At 46.9% G+C, this 23219-nt stretch overlaps 1 protein-coding gene across 1 annotated transcript in view; it reads right to left on the bottom strand.

Annotated features, from left to right (window-relative positions):
* Smo (smoothened, frizzled class receptor) overlaps positions 1-1410 on the bottom strand; it is a 30950-nt gene extending 29540 nt beyond the window's left edge. Inside the window, exon 1 of the mRNA XM_004661125.3 lies at positions 1032-1410. Coding sequence (XP_004661182.3) covers positions 1032-1410 — 379 coding nt within the window. The remainder of the gene's footprint in view (positions 1-1031) is intronic.
* Positions 1411-23219: the final 21809 nt, after the last annotated feature.

Here is a 23219-nt window from a genome sequence, read left to right as displayed (position 1 = left end):
AGGACAGTTTTTAAATCACACTGGCTGAAAGTGAGAAATGACAAGGCCAGCACCCTTCCGGCTACCCATCCAGACAGGTGACAGGTGGGTAATAAACCACTATCAAAGGGGAGGAGAGGACTTGAAGTTTTCAGGCTCAGCCATAACTCTGCCCCAAATAGAGACTCTGGGACATCCAGTCACCCTGGAAAGACACCCACAGGGTCTTGACATCTTAGACATAATGTTGCTCTTCCACAGCCCTCACTGGCCCGAGGATCCACAATTCCAAAGAGCACACAGACAACAGTTAGACCTGCCTCCTTCCCTCTTGACTCCAGAGTGCATGGGAGTTCTCATCTTTCAGATAAGGAAACTGAAATCCTTGAAATCCAGAGCCCCTCCCCCCCACCAAAAAATCACAGTTCTCTAGACATCTCCTAAATCAAGAGAGTTCCCTTGCCTTTTCATGTCCAAGGGGTTTCTTTTCCTTCACAAATTTACCCCCACCCTTTCCCCTCCGAACGCCTCATCTTTCTCTCTCTCTCTCCCTCTCTCTCTCTCTCTCTCTCTCTCTCTCTCTCTCTCTCTCCAAATATTCCAGGATCTGAATGCTGCCTTGAATCCCCTCCGACCCTGCTTCCAGAGTGGAAGAAGCATCTATCTCCTCTCTCTCTCTCTCTCTCAAAAAAAAAAAAAAAGTCCTCTCTGGTGGCGGAGAGCTCCCTCCTCACGGGGGGGGGGGGGGCACCTCCCACTCCCATTCTTTTCTCATCCACCCAGCTCAGGCCCTTTGTGATGGGATCTGCAAGCTCCTTCCCTTGCCCTCCCTTCCCCATCACCGAGCGTTGCCTCCCGCACGCAACTTGGTCCCAAAGTTCCCGATTGGCGACCTCCATCCAGTTCTCCCGGGGGCGGGTGTGTGTGTGTGTGTGGGGGGGTGTGTGCAGCCCCCAACCCTGTCCAGCAACTCGGGGCCCGAGCCCCTTCTTTTCCAACAGTGGCCCCCTCCCCTCCCCTCCGCGTCTCTCGGCCCCAGCTCCCGCGCTTACCGGACCAGAGCACGAGCTTGCCGTGCGCCTCCTCCTGCGAGTCCGAGTCCCCGGCCAGCAGCGTGGTGGTGGCCCCGTAGGGCAGCGCCGAGCCCAGGCACACGTTGTAGCGCAGGGGTTCGCAGTGGGCGGCCCGGCCGCAGTGGCTGAGCAGCGGCGGGGGGCTGGTGGCCGCCGCGCTCCTCCTGGAGCTCCCGGGCCCGGTTGCATTCCCGCCCGAGGCCATCCCCGGGCCGGGGTTCCCCTCCACCACCTCCACCAGCGCCGCGGCCACGGCGAGCAGCAGCAGCGGCAGCCACAGGAGCCGCCGCGTGAGCAGCAGCAGCCGCCGCCGCCGCCGCCGCCGCCGGGGCCCCCGCGCAGGGCGGGCAGCGGCCATGGCCAAACCCGCCAACTCAGCAGAAGCCCCGGGAGCCCCCGAGGTCTCCCCGGAGCCGCCGCCTTCCCCACCCCACCCACCCCGAGCCCCGGCCACACACGCAATCCCGGGGATCCTCGGAACCGACTCAGACGACCTGGGAGCGCCCACAGTCCGGAGCCGGTTCGCCCCAGACGCCGCGCGCGTCCCGGCTCCGAGGCGCCCAACTTCTCCAACTTTGGAGCCCGGGGCCCATGTTGGGTTGGCGCGGAGGCCCCGGCCGGGCTGCACAAGTTCCCCCTTCTCCAACTCTCTCGCCTGGTGATCGAAGATGTCCTCAGTCCTGGGAGGCCCCCGGTCCCCCGATCTCCAGTCCCATTCCCCCACCCACCCACCCCTTCTCACACCATTATCAACCAACTCCCCGGCCCCGCGATGGAGGCCAGGAGTCCTCCCGGGGAGCAGGGGTGGGGGTGCGCAAAGACGTCCCCGGCTCCGCCCCCCGCGCCAGCCCGGGGCCCAGCCGCCACCTCCGCGCCAGCGAGCGAGCGAGCGCGCCGCGGCCCCCCGAGCTCTCCCCGCCGACTGCCCGGCTCCTTTGTTGCTCGGGCTGGCCCCGCTCTCTGGAATGCACGGGCCGCGCGGAGCCAAGCCCGGCCCCCCACTACCCCTCCGCCGAGGCTTGGGGGAGGGACTCGGCGAGGGCGAGCTTGGAGAAGAGGAGAAGCGAGGGAGGAAGAGCGAGAGCTGCGGCGGCCCGGAGATTGGGGTTTGGGGGAGGCGAGGAAAAGGGGGGTGTAATCTGGTGACTCCCCAGCCCGCCGCCGCCTGCGCCAGGGAGTGTAGATGGATGGAAGGGGTGTCCCAGAGCTGCTGGACTTAGCGGGCACCTTGGTGGATCGGAAAGTTGTGCAAAGTGGTTATTTACAGGACAAGACGTTTCTCCTCCCGGTTTGAGGGTGGAAGAAACCAGGGGGATGGATGCTTGAAAGCCGGAGAGAGCTTCCTGCTCCTTCCCTGCCCTGTTAGTTCTACAGCTCCACGAGTCTTTCTTGCTTCTTTGATTTAGATCGTCCAACTTATTATTCAAGAGCCTTGTGGAAGAGCAAGCAGCGTTTTGGATTTTTGCTTCCCTGAATCCTTGCATCTCGGGGATCTAGGTGGGACAACATCCTCAGAGTCACCCAGGGCAGCTGCCCCCGTTACCGGTGGGAACATATGTCACCATCAAGCCTGCGTTGCTAGTGCGCAGTATAAACTGTGATTTCCACCCACCTGGCCCTGGCATGTTCTTAATTTTGTCCAAGGGAAGCCAGTCCACCTTCGTTGGCCATTCTGCTCCTTCGCCCCAGGAAGTGTGTACTCCTCCCTTCCTCCCTCTGCTTCTCTTTCCTCCCTCTTTCCAAAGCTCGTTTTCAATTATCACACTGGATCTCCTTCAGAAACAAGTTGCCGCCAAGAGGATGGATTTTTCCTGATTACTAAATGGACAGCTCACTAGGGTGGTTTCTTATCTTTGGAAGACTACCTCATAGCCTAGAGGTGGACAGTTTCCATTACCTTTGATGTCTAAGAGAAAATTAGCTATCACACGGGCCGGAAAGATGGCTCAGGAGTTAAGGCGCTTGCCTGCAAAGCCAAAGGACCCAGGTTCCATTCCCCAGGACCCACTTAAGCCGGATGCACAAGGTAGTGCATGCATCTGGAGTTCATTTGCACTGTCTGGAGGCCCTGGGTGCCCATTCTCGTTCTACCTGTTCCTTCCTTCCTCTTTCTTTCCTTCCTTCCTTCCTTCCCTCTCTCTCTCTCTCTCTCTCTCTCTCTTTCTTCCTTCCTTCTTTCTTTCTTTCTTTCTTTCTTTCTTTCTTTCTTTCTTTCTTTCTTTCTTTCTTTCTTTCCTTCTCCCTCCCTCCCCCCCCTCTCTCTTTCCTCTATCTCTCAAATAAATAAAATATCACACGACAAGACAACTGCCATCCTTAATTAGTACCCAAGTCTCTAGAGGGAGAGAGGTACAGAAAGGGATGGATTTACTTCAATTTAGGGTGTCTTTCTGAAAGCATAGCATGTACTCAAGTGGTGACATCCATGAAGAGTTTGAGAATTTGTATTTTATTGTGAGAACAAGGCTTGTCCTCAGGAAACATAGACAACATTGGACTGGAGAGATGGCTCGGCTGTTAAAGGTTCTTGCTTGCAAATCCTGACAGCTGGGCTGGAGAGATGGCTCAGCGGTTAAGGCAAATCCTGACAGCCCTGATTCCATTTCCCAATACCCACATAAAGTCAGACTCACAAATGGTGAATGCTCTGGAGATTGTTTGCAATGGCAGGAGGCCCTGATGTGCCCAACTGCTCACTCTTTCTCTCTCTCTCTCTCTCTCTCCCTCCCTCTCTCTCATAAATAAATATTTTTAAAAATAAATACATACATCATGGTAAAGCAGGCAACTTTTCCTCTCCAGGACTTTATCTTATATTCCTTGTCTGTACATAGTATCTGGTTCAACTGAGTGTACATAGCAATTGCTTACTAGCCACTAAGATGAGGCACAATGAGTGGGAAATGACAGCAGATAGATCTCAGCCTGGGAAGAAGTGGAGGAGACAGGATTTGAATCCAGTACTGAAGTGTGACTAGGATGGGTCCAAAAAAAAAACCAGAGGAGGGCAGGAGAGATAGCTTAGCAGTTAAAGAGCTTGCTTGCAAAGCCTAAGTACCAGAGTGCTATTCCCCAGAACCCACGTAAGTCACATGCACATGCATCTGGAGTTCATTTGCAATGGCTAGAAGCCTTGACACATCCATTCTCTCTCTCTAATAAATAAAAACAAAAGTTAAAAAAAAAAAAAAAGAACAGAGGAGGGCTGGAGAGATGGCTTAGTGGTTAAAGTTCTAGCCTGCACAGCCAAAGGACCCAGGTTTGACCCCCAGTACCCACATAAAACCAGATGCACAAGGTGGTGCATATGTCTGGAGTTTGGAGTTTGTTTGCAGTGGCTAGAGGCCCTGGTGCTCTCCTTCTCTCTCTCTACCTCTCTCTCGCGCGCGCTCAAATAAATAAATTAAAAAAAAACAAAAACAAAAACAGAGAAGGCCAGGCGTGGTGGTGCACACCTTTAATGCCAGCACTTGGGAGGCAGAGGTAGGAGGATCACCGTGGGTTCAAGGCCACCCTGAGACTACATAATGAATTTTAGGTCAGCCTGAGGTAGAGTGAGACCCTACCTCAGAAAACCAAAAAAAAAAAAAAAAAAAAAAAAGAATAAATAAAAGCATTGCATGTGAAGGAACCATGACCTCAGCTCCAAGCATGGTCGGCCTAGCAATCAGCACATAGTGGAGGAAAACTGGTAAGAGGCCTCAGACGAAAGAGATGCTAATGCTTCCTTCTACTATTGCCAATAAGGAAACGGTGCAGATGTTTTGGTGGGGAGAGATATTATTCATAGCTAATAAGATGACATGAGATGTCACAAAGGGCAAGAGACTGGAAGAATGGGACTATTTTTAAAGTATTTTATTTATTGACTTGCAAGAGAGAGAAAGGGAATGAGAGAGAAAGAATGAGAATGGGCGTGCCAGAGCCTCCTGCCACTGCAAATGAACTCTAAATGTCCGTGCCACTTTGTGCATCTGGCTCTGTGTGGGTACAATGAATTTGAACCCAGGTCTCCAGGCTTTGCAAGCAAACACCTTTAACCGTTGAGCCATCTCTCCAGCCCAAAAAGGACTATTTTGAAGGAAGTCACCAGGGAGTTAAGGAAGAAGTGGAAATAGATTATGTCACTAGGGCATAACATTCCCACTGGAAAAAATAATTTAAAACATAGTGACCTTCAGTTTTTTGTTTTTTTTTTTCCTCTGTGAAAAAAAAAAAAATGAAATGGAGCCGGGCATGGTGGCACATGCCTTTAATTCCAGCACTTGGGAAGTAGAGATAGGAAGATAGCTGTGAGTTCGAAGCTACCTGAGACTATGGAGTGAATTCCAGGTCAGCCTGACCTAGAGCAAGACCCCACCTTTCAAATAAAAAACCTCCGAAAAAGAAAGAAAAGAAGTGGGGGCTGGAGAAATGGCCTAGCAGTTGAAGCACTTGCCTGAAAAGCCTGAGGACCCAGGTTTGATTCCCAGTACCCACGTGAGTCAGATGCTCATGGATGGTGGCGCATGTGTCTGGAGTTCATTGGCAGTGGCTAGAGGCCCTCCATCCTCAGCCTCCTGAATGCTAGGATTACTGACTTGAGGCACAGCAATTATTTAGAGGAGAGAATTGAGCAGAACCTTCAATGTTTCAGCCAGAATGTTTATATGCCTAAGAAGAAAGGGAAAAAGTAAAATAATTTCTCAGGGGTGTGTGTGCGTCCACGTGTGTGCGTGTGCGTGTGTGTGTGTGTATGTGTGTGTGTGTTCATGTCTAACTAAATTTCAGTATTCTTTTTTTTTTTCTTTTTACTTATTTATTTGAGAGAGAAAGAGGCAGATAAAGAGAGAGGATGAGCACAGCAGGGCCTCCAGCCACTGCCAACGAACTCCAGATTGCATGCACCACCTTGTACATCTGGCTTATGTGGGTACTGGGGAATTGAGCCTCGAACCCGGGTCCTTAGGCAAGTGCTCAACCACTAAGCCATCTTTCCAGCCCACGTTCGGTGATTTTTTTAAAGCATCTTTTTTTAAAAAATTTTTGTTCATTTTTTATTTATTTATTTGAGAGTGACACAGAGAGAGAGATTGAGAACGGCGCGCCAGGGCCTTCAGCCACTGCAAATGAACTCCAGATGCGTGCGCCCCCTTGTGCATCTGGCTAACATGGGTCCTGGGGAACCGAGCCTCAAACCGGGGTCCTTAGGCTTCACAGGCAAGCACTTAACCGCTAAGCCATCTCTCCAGCCCAAGCATCTTTTTTTCTTCAGAGTTTGTTGATGCACATAGCTGAAGGCAGTTTGCCCTTTTATCTTTCTCTTATTTATTTATTTATTTATTTATTTATTTATTTATTTATTTATTTATTTGTAAATAGAAACAGTGTATTTATTGGAGAGTGGGGCCGAACAGGTGAGACACAGAAGCAGGCCACCGAATTAGGTTCCACTTCCAACATTTCCTTTGTAACATTCAAGTTAATAAGAGAAGGTGAACTTTCCCTTACTTCCCATTGGCATATAATTGATCAGCCAAGTATTAGCAATTGAATGTGACCCAGTCCACGTGCCTGGCACCTGAGCTCATTGGTGGGCACTTTGGTTGGTCCCAGTAATCAGAAGGAAGTTGACACTTGACCATTGCTAAGCTGTTAATACGTGCCATACAACTAAATGGTTAAATTTTCACTATCATAATAAAAACTAGGCATGTTGCCGGTCATGGTGGCGCACGCCTTTAATCCCAGCACTTGGGAGGCAGAGGTAGGAGGATCGCCATGAGTTCGAAGCCACCCTGAGACTCCATAGTGAATAGAGTGAGACCTTACCTCAAAAAAAAAAAAAAGGAACTGGGTGAAAACAAGATGTAAATGTAGTAGTCTAGACTCTAGATTCTATACTTCTATACTTATTTTTTTTCTTTTTTCCACTGCATGGTTTCAAGATGAGCCTTGCCTTTAGGAGTGACCAGGGATTGTCTTGGGGCTTGGTAAGTGCTGAATTAGACACAGGAATACGAAGCAAGGGACACATAGCTTCCAAAAGGAGCTCATGATCAAGCTGGTTATGAAAAGCTCTCGAAGGACATTCCAGGCTGAACAGAATGCCTGAGTGAGGGCACTAATGAATGAGACCACGGCACATTCCATACATGTGGAATACTGAATTTCAGTATTTTTGTGGGGGGATTCTGCTGGCCTAGCAGAGGGTAGCAGGAAGGCAGACTAAGGACATGCTTATAGAGCTACCCAAAGCTACTTGACAGAGAAGTAGAAAGAGGCTCAGGGGCTGGAGAGATGGCTTAGCAGTTAAGGCATTTGCCCGAGAAGCCTAAGGACACAGATTCAGTTCCCCAGTACCCACGTAAAGCTGGGTGCACATGTGTCTCGAGTTTGTTTGCAGTGGCTAGAGGCCCTAATGTGCCCATTTTCTCTCTCATAAAAAAAATAAAAATAAATCTAAGCCAGATGTGGTGGCACATGCCTTTAATCCCAGCACTCAGGAGGCTGTGGTAGGAGGATCAGTGTGAGTTTGAGGCCAACCTGAGACTAATTGCAGGTCAGCCTGGGCTAGAATAAGAACCCACCTTAAAAAAAAAAAAAAAAGGAAGGAAGGAAAAAAGAGAGAGAGAGAGAAAAGAAAGAAAGGAAGGAAGGAAGGGAGGGAAGGAGGGAGGGAGGAAGGAAGTGGGCTGGAGAGATGGCTTAGCAGTTAAGACGCTGCTGAAGCCAAAAGATCCAGGTTTGATTCTCCAGGTCCACATTAGCCAGATGCACAAAGGGGCACACGCATTTGGAGTTCATTTGCAGTGGCTAGATGTGCTGGCATGTCCATTCTTTCTCTCTTGCTCTCATAAATAAGTAAAATAAAAAAATCTTTTTTTAAAAAAAAAGAGGTTCTGGAATTCTGTCAGACAGCAGGTTTCGGGGGAAGGAGGGACTTCAGCAATGATTAAGGAAAAGAAAACATCCTGGTAGTCCCAGAATGGCACCAAGATGGTTTATCTCCTTCTGCAGACACACCAAGACTGCCGATGTCTGTTAAAGACTCCATGTTAAAGTCGGCATGGCTTGCTGGGTATGGCGGCCCGCGCCTTTAATCCCAGCACTCAGGAGGCAGAGGTAGGTATCACCGGGAGTTTGAGGCCACCCTGAGACTACATAGTGAACTCCAGGTCAGCCTGGGCTAGAGTGAGACCCTACCTCAAAAAACAAAAACTCAGCATGACTTGACACTCTGGTCTCCAGCTTGGTGGCAAGTTGCAAAGTGCCAGTCCAAGAGTTGTGCCCTGCCTACATGTCATAATGCAGTTCTGTTGTCAGGCCCAGGAGAAGCTGCCTTAGGTTAATAAATGCCTTACAAGTAGCTTCTTGATTTCTGAGTCATTCTCATTAAATACCTTGGCATTCTGAGGCCACACGATCACTGTTCACTTTTTGTCATTTGCTTTTGGGTCCTTCATTAAAAAAAAAAAAAAAAAAAAAAAGACCGACAGCTGGAGAGATGGCTTAGCAGTTAATGTGCTTGCCTGCAAAACCTAAGGATACATGTTCGTCTCTGCAGGTCCCATGTAAGCCAGATGCACAGTGATGCAAGTGCATAATGTCACACATGGGCACAAGGGGGTGGTGCACACGTCTGGAGTTCAAGTGCGGTGACTGGAGGCCCTGGCATGCCAATCCTCTCTCACACTCTCTTGCATTAAAAAGAGAGAGAGAGCCAGGTGTGGTGGCACACGCTTTTAATCCCAGCACTCAGGAGGCAGAGGTAGGAGGATCGCCGTGAGTTCGAGGCCAGCCTGAGACTACATAGTGAATTCCAGGTCAGCCTGGGCTAGAGTGAGACCCTACCTCGAAAAAAAAAAAAAAAGACTGATATGAAAGTACTTATGGGATATCCATGGATGTCCTTGGAAACTTTGGTGCTTAATTATGGTTCAGTTGTCACACTGGCCAGAATCTGATGCATAACTGTTGCAGAATCCCAGTTCTTTCCTTTTCCAGTGTGTACTATTTTTCAACTAAGAGCCAGTGTCATCCTAAAATATGTCAGATCACATCATTTTTTACTTTATTTATTTTGGTTTTGCGAGAGAGGGTCTCGCTCTAGTCCAGGCTGACCTGGAATTCACTATGGAGTCTCAGGGTGGCCTCAAACTCATGGTGATCCTCCTGCCTCTGCCTCCCCAGTGCTGGGATTAAAGGCATGCACCACCACACCTAGCATTATTTTGTTTTTATTTAAAAAATATATTTTATTTATTTATTTGAGAGAGAGAGAAAGAAAGCAAGAATGGGTGCACCAGGGCCTCTAGCAAATGAACTCCAGTTCTGTATACCTCCTTATACATCTTGCTGATGTGGATCCTGGGGAATCGAACTGGGGTCCTTTGGCTTCTCAGGCAACTTATCCGCTAAGCTATTTCCCCAGCCCCATTTTAAAAAATATTTTCTATATAGATATTTTATTTGCACTTACTTGACAGAGAGAAAGAAGCAGATATATATAGAGAAAATGGGCACCACCAGGGCTTCCAGCCACCGCAAACAAATGCCAGACGCATAAGCCACCTTGTGCATTTGGCTTTACATGGTGGGTACTGGGAAATTGAACCTGGGTCCCTTGGCTTTGCAGGCAAGTGCCTTGACTGCTAAGCCATCATGCTAGCCCAGATCACAACATTTTTGTGCTTAAGACTCTCTAATGGTATCTCTTCAGAGTTAGAGTAAAATTCCAATTTCTCATTAGAACCTCACCAAGATCCTACTAATCTCTGACAACCAGCTGGATGCCCTTCATTAATCTTCATCCCCCTGCCCTTCTTTCCTCCCTCATTTCCTCTTTCCTTCTTGTATTCACGCTTATTTTTTTTTTCCTTTTGTTTATTTTTATTTACTTGAGAGCAACAGAGGCAGATAGAGAGAGAGAGAGAGAATGGGCACGCCAGGGCCTCCAGCCACTGAAAGTGAACTCCAGACGCGTGCGCCCCCTTGTGCATCTGGCTAACGTGGGTCCTGGGTAATCAAGCCTCGAACCAGGGTCCTTAGGCTTCACAGGCAAGCATTTAACCTCTGAGCTATCTCTCCAGCCCCTCGTGCTTACTCTTATCTTCTCATTTCACTCAGGTCCATTCAACCACCCTTCCTTAGGAAAGCATTCTTTGCAAACTGCTTCAAACAGAACAGAATACTAAAGTATAAACCTACCAAAATAGATACAGTGTCTACATAAGGAATACCTCAACTGTTGCAAAAAGAAACCAAAGGCAACTTAAACCCTTAGGATAGACATACCCCATGCTCATGGATTAAAACACTCAATGTAGCAGGGATTTTATTATTTTTATTTTTTCCTTTCCCCAAACTGGTTCTCTAAACCTCTCCTTTCTAACAGTTCCTACCAAAATTTCATCAAAAAGCTGATAGCTGCAGGACAGGTTGAGCCTGGAGTCATTAGGCTTGACCAGAGAGGGGCAACAGCATATGGATCCTGAGTCCCCCATCCCAGTTTAGTGGGCAACTCCTGTGGTCTCAGCTCCATCAGCAGGATGACAAAAGAAATTTGCACAGCTTCCAAACTGAACTGAAATACAGGCTTCAGTGTTAATAACAGCGCTTCAGACAATGAACTGTCATCCAAAGACCGAGAGGCTTGAGATGGTGAGCTATGGCTCTGGTATTTACGATGGAGATAAATTTACACAAGCAGAATTTGTGCAAAGCAAGAAACCAACTATTGGGGCTTGCCACAAAATGCCAAGATATTTGTAAGCAGTTAGTTAATAGTGTTCTTACAAGGAGATTTTTCTAAATAAAGACTGTACTCAATTAAAAAAAAAATCTCAAACTGGGGCTGGAGAGATGGCTTAGCGATTAAGGCACTTGCCTGCAAAGCCAAAGGACTTTGGTTCAATTCCCCAGGACCCACGTAAGCCAGATGCCCAAGGGGCACATGTGTCTGGAGTTCGTTTGCAGTGGCTGGAGGCCCTGGCATGCCCATTCTCTCTCTCTCTGCCTCTTTCTCACTCTCTCAAATAAATTAATAAATAAAATTTAAAACAAATCTCAAACTGGGTCTGGTGGAGCATGTATGTAATTACAGCACTTGGGAGGTAGAGGCAGAAGGATCAGGAGTTCAAGGCTTGCCTCAGGCTGGGCTAAATGTTTCCTTTCTTCTTTCTTTCTTTCTTTCATTCGTTTGTTCGTTCGTTCTTTCTTTCTTTCTCCCTCTCTCTCTGTCTCTCTCTTCTTTGGTTTTTGTCAAGGTTGGGTCTCACTCTAGCCCAGGCTGATCTGGAATTTATCATGTGGTCTCAGGGTGCCCTTGAACTCACAATGATCCTACTACCTCTGCCTCCTGAGTGCTGGGATTAAAGGCATGTGCCACCATGCCTGGCTGCTTTCCTTTTCTCCTCCTCCTCCTCCTCCTCTTCCTCTTCCTTTTCCTCCTCCTTCTTTTTTTTTTTTTTTTTGAGGCAGGGTCTCACTCTGTAGCCCAGGCTGGTCTTAGACTCATGGTAATCCTCCTACCTTAGTTTCTCAAATGCTGGGATTAAAATTGTGCTACCAAGCCAGGTACTTGGGAGGCAGAGGTAGGAGGATCACTGTGAGTCCAAGGCCAGTGAGGAAGTACAGAGTTTCAAGAGAGTTAGGGTGAGAATGAGACCCTACCTTGAAAAACAGAAAGAAAAGAAAAGAAAAAGAAAACAACAAAAACAAATAAATAAATAAAATTCACCTCCAGGAGTTGGAGAAACAGCTCAGCAGTTAAGGTACTTGCCTGCCAAGTCTAAAAACCTGAGTTGGATTTACCAGTACCGAGGTAAAGCCATATGTACTGAGTGGTATATTTGTCTGGAGTTCTTTTGCGACAGCTAGAGGCCTTGCAATACACCATTAAAACAAACAAATAACAACAACAACAAAACAACAAAGAGGGGCTGGAGAGATGGTTCAGCAGTTAAGGGGCTTGCCTACAATGCCTAAGGACCCTGGTTCTAATCCCCAGTGGCCACATAAAGCCAGCTGCACAAAGTGGCGCATGCATCTGGACTTTGTTTGCAGTGACTAGAGGTCCTTTCATGCCTGCTTACAAATAAATAGATTAAAAAAAAAATTTTTTTTTAAGTCCAGGCACATGGGAGGCAGAGATAGGATTACTGTGAATTTGAAGGTACTCTGAGACTACATAGTGAATTCCAGTTCATTGTGGGCTAGAGCAGACTCTTCCTTGGGGGGGGGGGGATAGACAAAACAAAAACAAAAACACCAAACAAAAGAAGGGCTGGGGGGATGGCTCAGCAGTTAAAGGCAAATACTTGCAAAGCCTGCCCGTCCGAGTTTGATTCTCCAGTGCCCACATAAACCAGACTCACAAAATGGCACATGTATCTGGAGTTCATTTACAGCTGTGAGAGGCCCTGGTATATCCATATTCTCTCTCTCTCTAACAAATAATTTTTCTTAAAAGTTTAGCATCAGTAGCTCTTACAGAAATGTTAATTAAGACATCACCACACTTATCAAGATGTAAAGTGCCTGCTTAGTATGCATAAGGCCTTGGATTTCCCAGAAACACACATACATACTCACACACATGCTAGGGATTAACACTAAATGCTGGCAAGGCTGCAGAGAACCTGTGTCACTCATACATACATTATTGGGGAATATAAAATAATATGTTCATGGAAAATAGCTTGTCAATTCCTGAAAACAAAAAAGGAAACAAGAGGGGGCTGGAGCGGTGGCTTAGCAGTTAAGTGCTTGCCTATGAAGCCTAAGGACCCCGGTTCGAGGCTCCTTTCCCCAGGACCCACGTTAGCCAGATGCACAAAGGGGGTGCACGAGTTTGGAGTTCGTTTGCAGTGGCTGATGGCCCTGGAGCGCCCATTCTCTCTCTGTGTCTCTCTGCCTCTTTCTCTCTGTCTGTGCTCTTAAATAAATAAATAAATAAAGGAAACAAGAAAACCCAAAACAAACAAGCCAACAAAAATATCATGTACTCCTGGGTCTTTATCCAAGAGCTAGGAAGATTTAAGTAGGAACTTGTACGTTTCATTTGCAGTAGTTCCAAACTGGAAACTAACTGATCATCCTGTACTGGGTGACCACCTATATGAACTAGGGCTCATCCATATCATAGTTCTCAGAATTCAAAAAGAAACGCTTTGTTGGGGGTTGGAGAGATGGCTCAGAGGTTAAAGGCACTTGCTTACAAAGCCTGGGTTTGATTCCTCAATACCCACATAAAGCCAAATTCACAAAGTGGCTCATGAGTCTGGAATTCATTTGCTGTGGCAGGAGGCCCTGGCATGCTCATACTCTATGTTTTCCTCTTGCTCTGTCTCTCTCTAATAAATAAAAATATTTTAAAAAAATTTCCAGAAACCACCAGAAGCTAGAGAAGTAAGAAATATATTCATCATGGGCTGGAGAGATGGCTTAGCAGTTAAGCGCTTGCCTGTGAAGCCTAAGGACCCCGGTTCGAGGCTCGGTTCCCCAGGTCCCACGTTAGCCAGATGCACAAGGGGGTGCACGCGTCTGGAGTTCGTTTGCAGAGGCTGGAAGCCCTGGCGCGCCCATTCTCTCTCCCTTCCTCTATCTGTCTTTCTCTCTGTGTCTGTCGCTCTCAAATAAATAAATAAATTTAAAAAAAAAAGAAATATATTCATCAGCTGGGCATGGTGGCACATGCCTTTGATCCCAGCACTGGTGAGGCAGAGTTAAGGAGGATCGTCAGAAGTTCAAGGCTACCCTGAGGCTATATAGTGAATTTCAAGTCAGCCTAGGCTTGAAGGAGACCCTACCTCGAGGGAAAAAAAAAAAAAGGAACATATTATTGTTACAATAATAACTTGGCTGGCTTGCAAAGGAATCATACAGGGTAAAAAAAAACAAAACAAAACAAAACAAAAATAGCCAATCTCAAAAGGATACCTACCTACTGCTCCATTCCATTTCTGTACTATTAGTGAAATACCATAATTATAGAGGTGGAGAACTGATTAGTGGTTGCCAAGGGTTAGTGATGGTAGGGAGGGATGGGTGTGGTTGTAAAGGGGTAACACTAACGTGTCTAATGCATTTTGAATGACGGCACAGTTGAAGTGGGTTTTTTTTTGTGTTTTTTTTTTGTTCGAGGTAGGGTCTCACTCTAGCCCAGGCTGACTTGGAAAAAAACTGAAGTTTTTTTTTTTAGAGGGAGGGCCTTGATCTAGCTCAGGCTGACCTGGAATTCACTATGTAGTCTCAGAGTGGCCTTGAACTCATAGCGATCCTCCTACCTCTGCCTTCGCAATGCTGAGATTAAAGGCCATGCACAGATAGCTGTTATAAGGAATTGGTGTTAAATCCTCCCGTTTGTGGCTGGAGTTACTTAGAAATAGGTAGACATTCAAGAACAATTTATTTTTTAAAAATATTTTATTTTTATTTATTTAATTATCTGACAGAGAAAGAGGGGGAGAGAAAGAGAGAGAATGGGCATGCCAGGGCCTCCAGCCACTGCAAACGAACTCCAGACACGCGCACCCCCTTGTGCATCTGGCTAACATGGGCCCTGGGGAATCGAACCTGGGTCCTTTGGCTTTGCAGGTAAATGCCTTAACTGCTAAGCCATCTCTCCAGCCCTAATTTTTAAATTTTCAATCAAACAGAAAGAGAGAGAGAGAATGGGTGCTTTAGGGCCTCTAGCCACTGCAAACAAACTCCAGATGCATGCACCACCTTGTGCATCTGGCTTTACATGGGTACTGGGTAATCGAATCTGGGTCCTTTGGCTTTGCAGGCAAACACCTTAACCACTAAGCCAACTTTTCCAGCCCAGTCATTTTACTTTAATAAATTCAATCTGTTAGTAGGGATACAAATTTTATTTCATATTTCTCTCTGGTTCCAATCAGGCCTTTCAAGAATATATCCTCAAGCCGGGCGTGGTGGTGCACTCCTTTAATCCCAGCACTAGGGAGGTAGAGGTAGGAGGATCGCGTGAGTTCAAGGCCACCCTTAGACTACATAGTGAATTCCAGGTCAGCCTGAGCTAGAGTGAAACCCTACCTCAAAAACAAAAAACAATCAAACAAACAAACAAACAAAAAGAATATGTCTTCAAGACAAAAAAAGAAAGAAAAGAATATGTTCTCATTTAACGTTTTTCTGTGATAGTTAAAACTTTAGCTCTGAGAAAGCAGCTAAATAAAGGTTTGGAATCTGACAAAGTTGACTCTGTGTTTCTCAGAAAGAATTTCAGAACCGTGTTGCTCAAATGAAGTGAAGTAATTTGGTAAGGAAAAGGAATGGTACACAGAAAGACCATTAAAATCTTGGCCTGCAAACTTATTACAAATTATCATGATATGATGTATTGCGCATCAAAAAAAAGTTATTTGTCAATGGCCATGGATTGAAGTTAGCCATCTTCAGGGCTGGAGAGATGGCTTAGCCTACTAAGGCTTAAGGACCCAGGTTCAATTTTCCAGTACCGACGTCAGTCAGATGAACATGGTGGCTCTTGTGTCTGGAGTTCATTTGCATGGGCTAGAGGCCCTGATGTGCCCATTCTCTCTCTCAAATAGATAAATAAATATAAAATATTTGCCAGACTATGCCTTTTTTAAGAAATATATTTTATTTATTTATTTGAGGGAGAGAAAGGGGTGGGGAGGGGGACAGAGAGAGAGAGAAAGGGCATGCCAGGGCCTCCAGCCACCGCAAACGAACTCCAGATGCATGCGCCCCCTTGTGTATCTGGCTTATGTGGGTCCTGGAGAATTGAACTGGGATCCTTTGGCTTTGCAGGCAAAGGCCTTAACTGCTAAACTAGCTCTCCAGCCCCAGGCCATGCCTTTAATCCCAGTACTTGGGAAGATCACTGAGGTTCTAGGCCACTCTGAGACTACATAGTGAATTCCAGGTCAGCCTGGGCTAGAGTGAGACCCTGTCCCAAAAAAACAAAACAAAAAGAACTTTAATAGGGGGCTGGAGAAATGGCTCATGGGTTAATGCTCTTCATTGAAGGCTTAACGGCTTGGAGTTCATTCCCCAGTACTTGAGTAAAGCCAGATGCACAGAGAGGTACATGCACCCAGAGTTCATTTGTAGTAGCAAGAGGCCTTGCTGTGCCCATTTCTCTCCTCTTTCTCTTTCTCTCTCTGCCCTTGCAAATAAGTAATAAAGAAAAATAATTTTTAGATGGGCAGGGTGGTGCATGTCTTTAATGCCAGCACTTGGGAGGCAGAGGTAGGAGGATTGCCATGAGTTCGAGGCCACCCTGAATCTACATTGTGAATTCCAGGTCAAAAAAAAAACACACACAAAAACAAAAACAAATGATAAAGCCAGGTGTGGAGGCACACGCCTTTAATCCCAGCACTTGGGAAGCATAGGTAGGAGGATCACCCTGAGGTTGAGGCCACCCTGGACTAGAGTGAAACCCTACCTCAAAAAACTAAAAAAAAAAAAAAAAAAAAAAAAAAAAATCAAAAAGGAAAAAATAATTAAGAACCTTGATAGTAGAGAGTGGTTTAGATTTTTTTTTTTTTTTGCATAAAACTTTACAGGTTTGAGTTTGGGGCTTTATTTTTAGTTTTATTTATTTATCTGAAAAGAGACAGAGACAGAGAGAGTGCATGGGCACACTAGGGCCTCTAACCACTGCAAATGAACTCCAGAAGCATACACCACCATATGCATCTGGCTTATGTGGGTATTGGGGAATCGAACCTGGATCCTTAGGCTTGGCAGGCAAGCGTCTGAACCACTAAGTCATCTCTCTAGCCCAACTTTGGATATTTTAAAATGTTTTTACTATTTTTATATGTAAGCAGAGAGAGACAGAGAGTGAACAAGCAAGCACCAGGGCCTCCAGCCACTGCAAACAAACTCCAGATGCATACACCACTTTGTGTATCTGGCTTTATGTGGCTACTAGGGAATTGAACCCATGTTGTTAGGCTTTGCAGGCAAGTTTGAGGTTTTTTATTGTTGTTTTCAATTTTTGTTTTATTAACAACTTCCATGATTATAAAAAATATCCCATGGTAATGCCTTTCACCCCCATGAGAGTGGTTTAGATTATTTTTTTTAATTTTCTATTTATTTATTTATTTGAGAGTGGCACACAGAGAGAGAAAGAGGCAGAGAGAGAGAGAGAGAAAGATAGAGAGAGAATGGGTGCACCAGGGCATCCAGCCACTGCAAACGAACTCCAGATGCGTGTGCCCCTTGTGCATCTGGCTAACGTTGATCCTGGGGAATCAAGCCTCGAACCGGGATCCTTAGGCTTCACAGGCAAGCGCTTAACTGCAGTCCTGGTTTAGATTTCTGATGGAAGTGTGGGAAGGACCTGACTTGCCATTGCTGACGGTGAATAGTTGAAGGGTGTCACAAACCAAGGAAGGTAGAGCTTCTTAAGAAGCTGAAAAGGGACCTGGGGAGATGGCTCAGCGGTTAAAGTGCTTGCTTGCTTATCCTGATTGGAGTTCCAGTCCCCAGGATCCATGTAAAGCCAGATACACAAGGTGGGGCATGTGTCTGGAGTTCATTTGCAGTGGCTGGAGGCCCTGGTGTGCCCATTCTCTCTCTCTTTGCCTCTCTCTCTGTCTAATAAGTGAATAAAAATAAATAAAAATTTAAAAATGTTAAAATAAATACAGCATTTTATTCTTTCTTTCTTTCTTTTTTTAAAAACCTACTCCAAGCTGGGCATGGTGGCGCATGCCTTTAATCCCAGCACTAGGGAGGCAGAGGTAGGAGGATCACTGTGAGTTTGAGGCCACCCTGAAACTCCATAGTGAATTCCAGGTCAGCCTGGGCAGCTAGAGTGAGACACTACCTCAAAAAACCAAAAAAAAAAAAAAACAAAAAACCAAAAAAAACCCAAAAAACGCCAGATTAATGCACCACCCTGTGCATCTGGTTTATGTGGGTTCTGGGGAATCTAACCTGGGTCCTTTGGCTTTGCAGGCAAGCACCTTAACCACTAAGCCATCTCTCCAGCCCTGTTCTTTTTTTTTTTTTAATTTAATTAATTTATTTATTTATGAGAGAAAGAAGGGGGGGTGGAGAGAATGGGTGCTCCAGGGCCACAGGCCACTGCAAATGAACTCCAGACACATGCACCCCCTTGTGCATCTGTCTTCTGTGGGTCCTGGGGAATCGAACCGAGGTCCTTTGGCTTTGCAGGCAAATGTCTTAATTGCTAAGCCATCTGTCCATCCCAGTCCTATTCTTATTTATAAGCCACTGGAAACCAAGTTGATTCCTATGCAAACAAAAATGGGCCTTACTGAGCATACTGGGGACTTTGGGGAACCCAAAGTAGGAGGGCATTAGAGCCACAGAGGCTCCAAGAGTGAGGAAAGCTGCCCCCCCACCACCACCAGGCTCCTTTCTCCAGCCCTTTGATCTGTCTCCCCACCTCCATTCAGGCTCATTCTCCTTTCCTCCCCCCTACCCCCTTTTTTTTGTTTTGATTTTTCAAGGTAGGGTCTCACTCTAGTCTGGAATTCATTATGTACATTCAGGGTGGCCTTGAACTCACAGTGATTCTCCTGTGTCTGCCTCCAGAGCGCTGGGATTAAAGGCATGTGCCACCACACCTGGCTTTGTCTGTTTAATAACTTTTATTATTGCTGTTCCTCTTATCACTATTAAACCGAACATTGATGTTTGAAAACTTTTGGAATCTCTATGCTCTGTTCATTTGATTAATTTGTCAGGTTCCTGGCATGGAGTAAGAAGACCCTATAGGCTTAATTAGCAACTTGATTTATTATTTATGTGCATGTGTGTGGGAGTCCATGTGTGTACAGGTGTGTGAAAGCCAGAGATTGATGTCAAGTGTTTTCCACAAACACTCTTCACTTTGTTCTTTGAGATTGAGTCTCTTGTTCAACCTAGATTCAGATATACTAACTAGCCAGTGAGTCCCAGAGATTCCCTGTGTCCACTTCCAGAGTGCTGGGCTACAGATGCCCGCCGCCAAGCCCAGCATTTAATGTGGGCACTGGGGATCACAGCTCATGGCCTCATGCTTGTGAGGTAAACCCTTACCATTGAGTCTTCTCCTCAGGCTCCAACCTGACTTCCATAACAGAGCTCGAAATGCTTCACCTACGACAATTTGGAATATCTGCCTACTATAAACTTTTATAAAATGTTCCTGATCTTTTTTTTTTAATTTTTTTAAAAATTATTTATTTATTTATTTATTTATTTATTTGAGAGCGACAGACACACAGAGAAAGACAGATAGAGGGAGAGAGAGAGAATGGGCGCGCCAGGGCTTCCAGCCTCTGCAAACGAACTCCAGATGCGTGAGCCCCCTTGTGCATCTGGCTAACGTGGGACCTGGGGAACTGAGCCTCGAACCGGGGTCCTTAGGCTTCACAGGCAAGCGATAAACTGCTAAGCAACTGTTTAGCCCTGAAAAATATTTTTTTAAAAAAGATCAGGGGGCTGGAGAGATGGCTTAGCGGTTAAGCGCTTGCCTGTGAAGCCTAAGGACCCCGGTTCGAGGCTCGGTTCCCCAGGTCCCACGTTAGCCAGATGCACAAGGGGGCCCACGTGTCTGGAGTTCGTTTGCAGTGGCTGGAGGCCCTGGCGGGCCCATTCTCTCTCTCTCTCCCCCCCTCTCTCTCTGTCTGTCGCTCTCAAATAAATAAAACAAAAAAATATTTAAAATTTTTTTTCAAATTTATTTATTTGAGAGAGATGGGGGCAGATAGAGAATGGGCACTCCAAGGTCTCTAGCCACTGCAAAGGAACTCCAAATGCATGCACCATCTTATGCTGTCTGGCTTATGTGGGTCCTGGAGAATCAAAGCTGGGTCCTTCGGCTTGTAGGCAAGCGTTTTAACCCCTAAGCCATCTCTCCATCCCTCCTGATTTTTTTTTTTTTTTTTTTTTTTTTTTGAGGTAGGGTTTCACTCTAGCCCAGGCTGACCTGGAATTCACTATGGAGTTTCAGGGTGGCCTCAAACTCACAGTGATCCTCCTACCTCTGCCTCCCAAGTGCTGGGATTAAAGGCGTGCGCCACCAGCCTGGCTAGTGTATTATTTTTTTAAAAAATATTTATTTTTATTTATTTAACAGAGAAAGAGAGAGGAAGGGAGGAAGAGAGAGAGAGAGAGAGAGAGAATGCGAATGGGTGCACCCACTTGTGCATCTGCCTAACGTGGGTCCTGGGGAATTGAACCGGGGTCCTTTGGCTTTGCAAGCAAACATGCCTTAACCGCTAAGCCATACCTCCAGCCCTAGTGTATTATTTTTAAAAATATCAGGAAACTGGCGTGATGATGCTGGCCTTTAGTCCCAGCATTAGGGAGGCAGAAGTAGGAGTATCAGCGTGAATTCAAGGCCACCCTGAGACTAAATAGTGAATTCCAGGTCAGCCTGGGCTAGAGTGAGACCCTACCTTGAAAAACAAAAAACAAAAAAAAACAAAAAACACTAGGAGACCTCTGCTGGTGAAAGAAGCTGCGTTGTACTCATTGCTATGATGAAGTCATGTTTCCCAGGCTGGTCTTGAACTGTTGGCTCAAATGATCCTCCGGCATCAGCTTTCCAGGTAGCTGGAATTAGCTCACCACTGTGTCTGGCCAATCTCCTCCCCACATGCCGCCCCCACCTCCCCAGATAGGGTCTTGCTCTAGCTCAGGCTGACCTGGAATTCACTATGTAGTCTCAGGCTGGCCTCGAAGTCACAGTGATCCTCCTACCTCGGCATCCCCAATGCTGGGATTAAAAGGCGTGCACAGGCAGCTATTATAAGGACCTGGAGTTAAACCCTCCTGTTTGTGACTGGAGTTACTTGGAAATAGGTAGACATTCAAAAGCAAATCTAAGTGAAACAAGAAATAAAGAGAGGGCTGGAGAGAGGGCTTAGCGGTTAAGGCGCTTGCCTGAGAAGCCTAAGGATCCAGGTTCATTTCCTGGGGACCCACAGAATTGAGATGCACAAGGTGGCGCGTGCATCTGGAGTTTGTTTGCAGCGGCTGGCGGCCCTGGCATACCTTATTTTCTCTCCCTCTCTCTGCATCTTTCTCTCACTCTCACAAATAAGTAAATAAAAATGTTACAAAAGGGCTGGAGAGATGGTTTAGCGGTTAAGCGCTTGCCTGTGAAGTCTAAGCACCCCGGTTCGAGGCTTGGTTCCCCAGGTCCCACGTTAGCCAGATGCACCCAGATGCACAAGGGGGCGCACGCGTCTGGAGTTCGTTTGCAGAGGCTGGAAGCCCTGGCGCGCCCATTCACTCTCTCCCTCTATCTGTCTTTCTCTCTGTGTCTGTCGCTCTCAAATAAAATAAATTAAAAAAAAAAGTTACAAAAAAGAAAGAAAAGAACGATGAAGAATCCTTTGAAGAACTGGGCCATTTTCTCGCTAGCATCAAGCCAAAGAGGAAGACATCTAGAGTATGAACCAGACGTTCTACAACTGTAATTTAGCTACAAATACTGAGCTGACTGTAATTTTCTGAACATTTTACTCAGTAAGTGCTAAAGTGCAAGGTGTGGACAGAAACTTAGGATCTTCAGTCCGGGTCCAGAAGGCTAGTTACCAGGAATAAACACCTGGGTAAAATCTAGTCTGGAGTTTAAGCAAGTTACTTGCTTCTGCTTCTGAGGATCTGATCTCTTCTGAAAGCCCCCAGATGGATCTGACTGTACCCGGAGAGCGCATTGTTCCAAGTGAAGACGGTAACTTCTGGGTCCATGACACCAACATAAGGGAACGGATAAATACGCGTTTCTGGCACCTTACTGAGAAACCGTGCTTTCTCGCTCTGCTCTCTAGAACAAAAAGCCCTTGCTCTTAATTTTACATTCGTGATGATTTTATTTTTGCTTTCCGTCGTTAAAGAGCTGGGAGCTAAACACTGGCCGAGGTCCCAGGCGCCCTGCTGGAAAAAAAAAGTGCCCTCGCAGGAGCCCGAGGCTCGCCGAGCAAACCCAGGGGCCGGAGCCACGCTTTGTTTCGGAGAACCGGAGGGATTCGCCTCTGGTTGACATCCATCCCCCCCCCCACACACACACAGTTCAGCCCCTCGACTGCAGGGGCTCCGATGACCCCCAGCTCCCACCGCCCCCGCCCCGCCCCGCGTGGGGGCGGAGCCTCCCGCCCGCCGGGGCCACCCACGACGCCGCAGGCCCCGCCCCGGCCCCGCCGCGGGCTGCAGGCGAGGGATCCCCGCGCACCGCCCAGGTCCCAGTCCTACTGGGCGCTGGATGGAGCGGTACCCTGCCCTGCACGCCCAGATGGAGGAGAGGCTTTGCTCCTCAGCGTCCTCCCCACCTCATGGGAGAAGGTTCAGAGTCCACCCTAAGCGCATTATTTAATTATTTTCTTTCTCTCTTCTTTTTTTCTTTTTCTTTTCTTTCTTTTTTTTTTGGTTTTCGAGGTAGGGTCTCACTCTGGCCCAGGCTGACCTGGAATTCACTATGGAGTCTCAGGGTGGACTCAAACTCACGGCGATCCTCCTACCTCTGCCTCCCGGGTGCTGGGATGAAAGGTTTTATTTATTATTTTCGAGGTAGGATCTGGAATGTCACTATGTAGTCTCAGAGTGGCCTCCTCAGCACTGGGATTCAAGGCATGCGCCATCATACCCGGCTCTTTCACAATTTATTTTTAAATATTCATTTACTTGACAGAGAAAGAGGGGGAGAGAGAGAATGGGCACGCCAGGGCCTCCACACACTGCAAACGAACTCCAGACACATGCGCCTCCTTGTGCATCTGGCTAATGTGGGTCCTGGGGAATTGAACCTGGTCCTTTGGCTTTGTAGGCAAACGCCTTAACCGCTTAGGCATTCCGCCAGCCCTATTTTTATTTATTAGAGAGGGAGGGAGAGAGAGAGCACGAGAGAGCCTCTGGACACTGCAAACGAACTCCAGACGCGTGCTGCCCCTTGTGCATCTGGTTTACGGGACCTGGGCCCTTAGGCTTCACAGGCAAGCACCTTAACCACCTAACCCTACCATTATTATAAATTTATTTTTTGAAGCAGGGTTCCGCTCTAGCCCAGGCTGACCTGGGATTCACTCAGTACTATAGATTGGCCTAGAACTCACAGGGATCTCCCCTACCTCGATGTGAATTTAAATTTTGTACGAGATTGAAGTAGACAGGGCATGTGGGACCAGGTAAATAAATAAATACTGTGGGGTTTAGGGTTCTCCA

This window comes from Jaculus jaculus, chromosome 10, assembly GCF_020740685.1.
Source record: "Jaculus jaculus isolate mJacJac1 chromosome 10, mJacJac1.mat.Y.cur, whole genome shotgun sequence".
Lineage (NCBI taxonomy): Eukaryota > Metazoa > Chordata > Mammalia > Rodentia > Dipodidae > Jaculus > Jaculus jaculus.
This window is presented reverse-complemented; position numbering and strand designations above follow the sequence as displayed.